Below are 10,489 nucleotides of genomic sequence, written 5' to 3'. Positions count from 1 at the left end.
AGTTACTATATGCTGTATATAGTTATTTTATATCTTAGATTGTGTTTTTGCACTGTTTTTTGCACTGTTTTCTCTAAAACATTTAATTTATTTTGTTGAAGTTTATTATCTTTGTGTATAATAAAATACAAGAATTGCTACATTCTCATACCTCACTCATTTTTCCTCCCTTCAGTTAAATCTAAATAACTTTTCTTTAGAAGGTGATATTAAGAAGATTTTTTTTTTCCCTGGTTACTGCCACATAGAGGATTCAAAAGAAACCTTCCGCAGGGAAATACACCAAACAGGTCCTAAATTACAGACTCTCAAATAAAAACTTAATTAAAAAAATAATCAATATCTGACTTTTTATCCTTGTTTATCATAAAATTGTGAATAAATACAACAAAATATATGCAATATTCCACCACTGTGTTAAAATTTAGAGTGTTTTCTGTAAAAAGAGACAATTTTTATCCATTTACTCCAATGTATGTGGGTAGGACGCAATATTAAATTCAGGTATGCCCAATTCTTTTAGCAATCAAAAATGGAAACTGTAAAAGTAGACTTGGAGACACCGGTGACTCCTTTCTGATAAATCTCAATAACTTTTTTTTAGAATGAGATATCAAAACAATTCTTTTTGTCCCGGTTTACTGCCACATAGAGGATTCAAAAGAAACCTTCCGCAGGGAAATACACCAAACAGGTCCTAAATTACAGACTTTCAAATAAAAACATAATTAAAAAATTAATCAATATCTGACTTTTTATCCTTGTTTATCATAAAATTGTGAATAAATACAACAAAATATATGCAATATTCCACCACTGTGTTAAAATTTAGAGTGTTTTCTGTAAAAAGAGACCATTTTTATCCATTTACTCCAATGTATGTGGGTAGGACGCAATATTAAATTCAGGTATGCCCAATTCTTTTAGCAATCAAAAATGGAGACTGTAAAAGTAGACTTGGAGACACCGGTGACTCCTTTCCGATAAATCTCAATAACTTTTTTTTAGAAGGAGATATCAAAAAAAAAAAATTTTCCCCTGTTTACTGCCACCTAATGGAATCAAAAGAAACTCTCTGAAGGGCTATAGAAAAAAAAAAGGTAAAAAAAATTTTTTTTTTAAATCAAATATTAATTAAAAACTGTATCAAAAAATGACTTTTTATGTGTTTATCATAAAATTGTGAATATATACAATATAATATATGCAATATTCCACCACTGTGTTAAAATTCAGAGTGTTTTCTGTAAAATGAGACCATTTTTATCTATTTACTCCAATGTATGTGGGTAGGACGCTCTTTTAAATTCAGGTATGCCTAATTCTCAAAAAAATCCAAAATATGTTACAGAGCTGAAGAGGTTAAACCCCCTTGTTGTTGGTGTTCTAAGTCGGCAATATGATTGGGTGACGAATAACCACTAATAACTTCCTTACTAAAGAAGAAACCCGCTGATTGGTCCATACAGCACGGAGGCGGGACTTAAAGTGATTCCCTGAAAGGCAACATTGCCTGAGTCGCCATTGAGAGCGAGCGCATATTTGATATTGTAGAAATTATCCGTTGTAGGCTAACCAGTGTTTACGGTTGAGACGAGGAGAAAAGGACAACACTACATAACACGGTCTTAGGGCGTATATACGTATTTGACAGGATTAAACTGTGTGTGTTTATAAAAGCATCGTTTCATATCCGTGTATAACACTTTTTTTCCAGGGTTCTTTGTGTGTCGACAATGGTTTGTTTTTCTCCGTCAGGATCTCTAATGGTGATCGGATCATTTTAAATGAATGATAGACGTTCAGTCATTCTGTTTAAAAGGACAGAAGTCCGGTTGGAGTGATTAAGGGCGGACAGGAAGAGATAGGCAGGATTTCAACATTTAGATAACAAGGAGTTTGGAAAGGAGATGGGGAATTGTCTGAAATCTCCCACTTCGGATGATATCTCCTTGCTCCACGAATCACAGTCAGACAGGGCCAGTTTCGGTGACGCCAACGATCCGGATCAGGAACCGCCACCTCCATATCAGGTAAGCTTATGAAAAACCTTTAGAATAAACAAAGAAACTTTCCTTTCGGCTAGCACCTTTCTCGTGCACGCTCCTGCTTTTTAATATAAACATTCACATTGCTATATTGATCATGTGACATCAAATGCACTCTAATGTAATATGATGTATAGGATATCTACTGCAGCAGGAGCTCCATCTGTTTAATTTCGCTCTAGACAGCGTGCAATACTAAATCCTCTTTGTTCGACATAAACTTGGCCTACAATTCACGTCAGACCGTCCAAACAGATGGACAGCCTGTCATATCATCTTTACTGCTGCCTCCGTGGCGTGTTGATTCATCAGCACCAGCTTTATTGCGACAAAGTAGCAATTCTAATTGTGACGCGCTTTGTTTGCAATTGTGACGTCATTGCGATGTTGTTCTCCCGGGTAGTGTTCCTCAACCCATTTGTGTCCTTTTTTTAGTGCCCCACAAAAAAACATCTATTAGCAGTTTTATATGTATTTTAATTGAAATCTTGCCACATACCCTTGTTGTACACATACCCCTGGTTTGGGATATCTGTACTTGGGCAACCTAGCTGGTGTCTCTGCAAACTTCCATAGGTGCCGCAAGATGGCTTAAAGTATTTCAAATAAGACAATGAGTCAGCCTTCCAACATTGTTCTGCATGGAGTCAAAAGGGTTGGGAACCATTGCTTTTGGGGATTTTCCACATTGATATCCAGTTTGAGTTCAAGTCATGAGATCATGCTGTTTAAAATGATGTCATGTTTCATATTACTTTGTTTAAATGGAACGCATTCATCACATGTCAACACGTTTGAACTTCTATGGGAACTGGGTTTGACTGGATGTCTTTGTGTTGGGCCATATTGAAACGAATAATCGTGTAAACACAAACATGTTATGTACTGTCGCTGTGTTTTGTTAAGAAGCAACATGGTTTATAATGTTTGTGCATTAAGCTGAGAGGGTGTCTGAGCTCGGTTGTATTTTAGTCATGTTTGCTGCTGTTGTGGCTGTTACATCCTCTTTGTTGTGTATTGATCTTATCTGCTTTACAAAAAGATACCAACAAACTGTGCTTCCCCATTAGCAAATCGCCATCGACCCATCAGGTTCCAAAAGACAATCAGATATGCATCTCAAACGATCATGCAGTAATTTCCTCAACTACTGTGTGTGGTGTAACTGTTATAAATCTTCTTATGCAAAACCTTCCTCCTGAAGTTTAGAACTTCCTCTCCAATCTTGGTTTCAATTTTGGCTTGATTATCTAGATGATGATTGGCACAGAGTGGAAGAAACCAGCCAATGAAAGCAGAAGGTGGGACGTTTTGTGCTGTGCTCCTTGCGCTTTTCAGCTGTACTAACAGCGTTCTGCACATAGTCCACATAGTTGTCTAGAAACAGCCTGAATGTTCTGATGGGCCAGGAAATTGATTCAAAGGAGAACCACAGTTTATAAAGTAGCTTATACATACAGGTTTATAAAACATTTATAGGTTGTATAATGATTGCAGAAGAGTTATCACACAGTTTCCATTTGCATCTTACACCCTTAAAATTAATGTCCTTTATTGGCACCTATGGTTTCATGAAGAACCTTTAACATCCATAAAACCTTTCCACTGCACAAAAGGTTCTTTATAGTGAAAAATGTTCTTCAGATTATTAAAATGTTCACACTAAGAAAAAAATGGTTCTTTTAAAACCCCAAAATAGTTTTTCAATGGCATAACTGTCAAACCCCTTTTTGACACTTTTATTTTTTAAGAGTGTAGACTTCTAGTGATTATCTTTTCCAGTGGCTGCTGCTTTATTTTCTACGATAATTATTTATTTGCACTCCATACAATGAACTCATATGTTATATGGGAAGAAATAGCATCCATTTTTTTTAAGCAAATCTCTCACATCATCATCTCCAGGGTTGAAATGCAAACATGAAAGGGTAAATGTGCCATTAATATCTTTCTTGTGTTACTGGGCTGTGTCTTTCAAGAAGACGCACCTTTTTCTGCTGAACACCAGCAAAAACCATGCTCTGCTTTCTGTTTTGTGAAGTTATTGAGTCTCTTGGGTGCAAGATCAGACAAGGGTGTGAAAAAAAGAGCAAAAGAAGACAGCGCTGTGCTGAATTCACCCAGCGTTTGTTAACGCCACTGCTGCTCTATGCAATATTCCGATGGCACGCTTCGGCCTATTGTCAGAATGCAGGACAGACAGGAGGTCTGTTTGCACGGCCCCCTTGAGAACCCAAATCATTCCCAATCTCAGCACATTTTTGCGTCGCCTGCCAAGAATGCTTGACGTTTTTTCCCCCAGAGTCTCAGGCAGAGAGCTAGAATGGGCTGCCTATGCTCTGAAGAATGTACAGAATCTGTTCTGCTTATTTTTTTAAAGTTATAAAGGGTTCTTTAGTGTGCAGTAGTAAATAGTTGTAAAAGCCATTTTAATGGCCTCATTCATAAGCCTTCAAACCTTGCAAGAACACTTAGAATTCTTTGATGTTACTACTTTCAGAACACAAACACAACGAAGCCATCCAAGTCGTAATCTGCTTGGTTGATAGTTCCCCCCAAAATTAAAATTTTGTCATAATTTATTCACCCTTGTGTCATTCCAAACCTTTGACTTTCTTTCTTCAGATATACTATTTTAACTTGTTTTGTCCATACAATGAAAGGCATAACATTGGACCCCATTAACGTTCATTGTATGGACAAAAAACACAGACATTTCAAAATAACTGGTCTGGTCCACAGAAGTAAGTCAGTCATAAAGGTTTGTAATGGCATGAGGATGGATAAATAATGACAGAACTTTCATTTTATAGTGAACTTTAAGGTTTTATAATATGCCACATTAACTGTGTGCAGAAATGGAGAACTGTGTGTTTGAAGTCAGGAAATGAAATGGAAATGTTAGCAGAGGGCTTAAAAATGGATTATTTTTTTAAAGCTGTTCTAACAGTTCAGATTTGCACTCTAAATCTTATGTTTTTCACAACTTGTAAGATTAGCTTTGCAATTTGAATGAAAAGTGGAATTGGAAAAAGTTAAATACATTTTATAATATCGTACTTTATTTTATGCACAAGAAAAATAAAATGCCTTATTTTCAAAGTGGTCTCAGAATTTTGGACCCCATTGTATGTCAAAGAATATACAGTGCCATTAAAAATTTGAGTCTGTACTTTTTTTTTATGCTTTTTGGAAAAAGTTTCTTATGCTCACCAGGTCGGCTTTCATTTGATAAAATAATGGAAATTTGAAATATTACAATATAAATTCCTGTTTTCTATCTTAATATATTTTTTAATTTAAATGTATTCCTGTGAGAGCTAACCTGTGTCACATGATCATTCTAATAATAAACATTTCTTATTATTATCAATGTTGAAAATGGCTGTGCTGCTTTTTTTTTCTTTAGCTTTTTTTTATAGGTAATTCAAAAGAACAGCATTTGTTTGAAATATAATTATTGATAACATTATAAATTGTCTTTACTCTCACTTTTGATTTCAATTGCACTTGAACGGTTAAGTATATTTATTTAGATTTTCCGTTAAACATTTCCATTTAGGTTTTCTTTAGCGCTTGATATCTTATCAAAGTTCTCATGGTTCCTGGCTTTCTTTAGCTGCTATGTTAAGAAGCATTAGCACAATTGTGTAAGGAGCTCAGTAGAGTTAGCCTAGTTTCACACCCTGTGTCTCAGACAGAGACTAAACAGATGAGAACGGCTCTATTTCAGAATAACAGCCGGATCCACTCTGGTCTGTGTGACTGAATGGTAAAGATAACCTGTTAGTGTTTTGGTGCTGTATGGTGCATCTGATTGAAACAGGAAGTGAACCTGAGGGAGTGATGAAGAGACGTGTAATATGAGGTCTTCCTGGTGGAAAGCAGCTGACAGCATTTGCTGACTCATGCGTGTGGGTCTGGACGTGGTGAGATAAGCACGTCTGTGAGAGAGAAAGATAATGGAGGTTTCCTTTAGCCTAAAAGGTGTTGTGGTTTCTACACTGCTCAGTCATCAATTGATTCTCTGTTTATCGTGCTGTAGCTCGAGCTAACAGGATGCTTTCTCTGCCCTCTGACATGGCTCACGTCACCTAGTAGCCTGACAGCTCATCTTAAGTGGACTTACTCACTTTACCTGTCTCACTTTCTCCCTCACAAACACACACATTATTTTTTTGAAGCTATGGACACATTTGGCCCGGTAGTCTTTCAGATAATACTTCATAAACATTTCCACCACATCTAAAATGATGCGTTGTGTTTAATAGCATGATGTGTAAATGATTTATGATGTTGGAAATTACATTTCACAAATTTTTCGAATAAATGGCAGACTATTTTGTCTAGCATTATATGCATCCTAAATACGATTCAATATTTTCACACTTTTTGCAAAATGACAGCTTGATTGACACAATAAAAATATTCTGTTCATTAGTGGTATTTACATACCATTTTTATATCACACTCTCTGCACTGATACTTTTGTCTCCTGAGTAACTAATTACTATATCTTTTGAAAAAACGTGAGCCAAAATTATTGGACATGGTAGAAATTATACAAAAGTGAAATAATTTGATAATAAAATTAAAACAATATAACACTTTTATATGATGGATTTTCATTTAGTACAGAATTTCATTTTGTACAAAACATTTTTTACTTTTTTATTTTATTTTTTACGACCCATGTTTTCAGGAGTTGTTTGTCCACTGGAATTTATTATTTTTAAAAAACGTTTCTTTCTCTTTTTTTTTGCCCGTGCTTTCAATGCGTCTTGGGTTGATACCAAAGTTCAGTATGAGATATTGAATAGGCTGTATTTCTGTCACTTACAACATGGCTCTCATTTGTGTGAACATTAGTTATGGCAACTTCTCGTAGGATGGATCAAATGTTTAGGGGTTCAAACCTGCAACCTTTCAGTTATCAGCTCAGGTCTTTACCACTACACCGGCTATTCACGCCAATGATGCTAAAACAAATAAACCATAAACTCCCATAAAGCTTGTGTGAGAACAGACAATGACTGAACTAAAGCGGGACAGAAGGAGAGCTTTAGCATGGTTGATATACTAATTTCTTATAAAAGAAGTAGCCTTTTTGATGAAAGGTGTTGATTTTCAATGTGGGGAAACCCATGCAGTGTACACAATGAACCATTCATAGGAGATAAACGTCTGCAAAGTGTGAAGAAACGGGCATGCAGCTTTTTAAGTGTCAGAGACTAAACATTTAACCATTTAGTGACCTGAATCTGTGTAACTTAACACATAGCACACTTTAAAGAAATGCAAAACATCCATTTCATGAGAATCTTGTGATTTACAAATAGAAAACAACACTTAACTTAGGATTCACCAGAAACTTATTTAGCTAGTGTACTGCATAAACAAGTAGTTGTAATGTTTTCCCTGTAACCAAATTCCTCTCAGTCTGGCACTGCTGAAACTGTGTCTGAGTACTTGTGTATCTAAACAGTGTGTGGTCTGAATGTAATTTTTGTGTCACACTGCTTAAGAAGCTATGTATGTGTGTATATACAGTATGTATTTGTGTATATACCTGTACATGTATGTGTGTGGTGAGTGTGTTCTTCCTGTTTGGTAATGGAGACCTTGGTTTTGTGCTGAGCTGGTACAGAGCATTTCTGCACCGCTGACTTGGTAGCACTCAAACAGCTGTTTGTTTAACCTTCCTGCGCTCAGACAAGCGTCCACCTCCTCAGCCCACTCACTGCTAAGAAAAGGACAAACGGTGTGTGAGACAGAAAAAGATAGAGTTGATTGCCCCGGAGTGCAGGTGCTGAAAATGTCTGTTCCCATAACACATTTGGTATGTTAACAAGTTTGATTTCAGCCTGATTTAAAACTTGAATGCTGTACACAACAGTGTGAAGCTGGACTATCCATCAATCGATTTAGCCTTTGTTAGTTATGTAATGTATTTAAAGCTATATGCCCCTTTACAGCTTCAGTATAGTCTAGCTACTTTATCTTGGTAGCTTGGGAAGCTAATGTTAAATGTAGTAGTGTTGGAGATGCTAAAGTTGCTGCTCCTCATAGTGTGTCTGGTTGAGTCATGCTAGCCTGTAGCCTTATTTTGGGCTGATCGAGTGATATTTATGCACAGGAATGTGAAGCACAGATGTCTTCACTTCTATGTTTGTTGTGAAAGCACTGTTTCAGCCTTTGATTTCTAAAGAAAAGTCAGTACTGTAGATGACAATGTTTTCAGGAATAATGGTTGTTTTACTGGTTTACGGTTCTGTTTTGTTATCTCTTGGGTTTTAGAGGCAGTGGAAGCATACAGTGCAGTGAAGGTTTGGGTTGTTTTGTCTAGTCCAGTGAGTCCAGGGAGGGAGTGGTGCTTTTTTAGGCTTTATTGGAACAGACTTTGAGAAAGAGAGCAGAAAATGGACCGCTGGATGTCTGTTCCAGTAATGAGGGAGGGCCGGATACTCCTCGACATGCTTTGTTTAGCAGCAAAGCCTACCAGACCAAACAGAATTCCCCGCTTGCCAGCTCTCGTTTTTTCTCTTTTTTTTTTCACTCCCTTCATCTCTTTGTCTCTGTCTGTCTGTTTCTTTGAACCAATCAAATCATTCTCTTGCACTCGCGGTGTTGGAGTGCCTGATTATTGTTCGTGTTGTTCATAAACGAGCAATTTAACAGCGACGTGTCTAGTTATGTGCACTCGATGAATGAAATATGACGTGTCCAAATCAACATATTCATAACGGCCTACTACAATACATCTTACAGGTAAATGTTTAAAGGTGTCCCTCACTGGTTATGATTCCCTTAATCTTATGCGTTAGTTTGTGATGATTTTCTTTTTCTTGTTAATGTTGTTTTATTGATATAATAACAAGGCTTGTTAGGCTGCATTTACACAGCAAAGCCTTTTCCACAAATCTGATGTTTTGTCATCATTTGATTTAATTCTCTAGTTCCCAAAGTTGTTTGCAATATACTGATGAGACCATCTTTTCTCAATCTGGTTGAGTCAGTCTGAATCTTGTAGTTCAATCCTTAAAGATGAACTGAATATTACATATATTATATATACATTGCTTTGTTTGTTTAAACATCCCTAACAGAGCAACATTATATTATGTTTTATATATTTTTATATGTAAGATTTAAAATAACATGTGTTTTATACTGTGCAGTCACTGACTGACTTAGCAGCGACTATAGAGTTTCAGAGACTGTCAGAGAAGACGACACTGTCGTTGTCAGAACGATCATGTTTCGGTTCTGCTTCCAGCTAAACACACACGCACCTTTATTGCTGGATCACAGAATGTCGATCGCTACATTATGAGTACGTGTATGTGTCTCACAAACATCCTTTCTTTCTTTAGCCGGTGTACAAAGAAGTTTGTATTTCAAGTTGGCAGTGTAACCTGTCTGATGTGTCCGTCATGTGATTGTAGGACTCGATATGGCCACTGTGTGACCTAATTGTCAAGAGAGCGCTGACCTGATCTCACAGCTCACCTTTAATCCGATCTGAAGTCAGAATTGCACTACGCCATGGTTGCTTTTCCCAGCAGCACCTCCCAGTCCTCAGGCCTGGTTTCTACAGAATCTGTCTCACTCCTGCTTATGGGAATTACTCCCCAGTGTGGAAACACGTCCTACTTTTGGATTAATCACTATCGTGGTGCGTAATGCATGTGGGTGCGAGGTTTATAATGTAAGGAAGTAATAAATATCTGCCAAGTATTATTACCCGTAGAGCAATATCTACAGATTTGGCCGTGTGTGGCTGTTCTGATGGTTTTTGTTGATCCCAAGACTGCAAGCTCACTGAGTGTGAAACCTCCAGTCCAATAACCATCAACACCACCGTTCACAAAATCAACACTCACGAGGCTAATTTATTGTAGGGTTTTAAAGGGAGACGTGATCTGAACTCCAGGGTAAAATCGTTGACACTGAAACAATATATTAATGTCCCCTCCTGGGTCTAGTGGTAATTTAAAGTTATATTACTGTAATGGAGATTAGGTAAATACAGTTGTGCTCACAAGTTCACACATTTTTTTCCCCCATTAGTTTACATACCCTTTGTGTAATTTTTTTAAAAGATATTTAACCACATTTAAAAAATAAGAGGAAATCTTTTAGGTATTTTTTAATTTTATTTTACATTTATATTTTGGATGTTATATTATAGTGTGTATATATATATCACACACACTTTCTTGTACATCTATCTTTATGAGGACATTCATTGACACAATGCAATCTCTAGCTGCTTACCCTAACCTTACCCATCACAACTAAGTGCCTGTGCCTAACCCGAACCCTTACCCTAAACCTACCCTTAACCCAATTATAACCTTATCCCTTAAAAAAAAAAAAAGTCTTGACCCTCAAACAGGCCTTTAAAGGCTCTCAGAAAGTGAGGACCGGCCAAATGTCCT

The 10,489-nt window shown here is 36.7% G+C and overlaps 1 protein-coding gene across 1 annotated transcript in view; it reads left to right on the top strand.

The window, feature by feature from the left end:
- The first annotated feature begins 1,480 nt into the window (after positions 1 to 1,480).
- Positions 1,481 to 10,489, top strand: part of rnf11b (ring finger protein 11b) — a 12,987-nt gene continuing 3,978 nt past the window's right edge. The window contains exon 1 of the mRNA XM_082188540.1: positions 1,481 to 2,033. Coding sequence (XP_082044666.1) covers positions 1,911 to 2,033 — 123 coding nt within the window. The 5' untranslated portion in view covers positions 1,481 to 1,910. The remainder of the gene's footprint in view (positions 2,034 to 10,489) is intronic.

The sequence above is a fragment of the Leuciscus leuciscus genome, assembly GCF_965113295.1.
Source record: "Leuciscus leuciscus genome assembly, chromosome: 13".
NCBI classification, from domain to species: Eukaryota; Metazoa; Chordata; class Actinopteri; order Cypriniformes; family Leuciscidae; genus Leuciscus; species Leuciscus leuciscus.
This window is presented reverse-complemented; position numbering and strand designations above follow the sequence as displayed.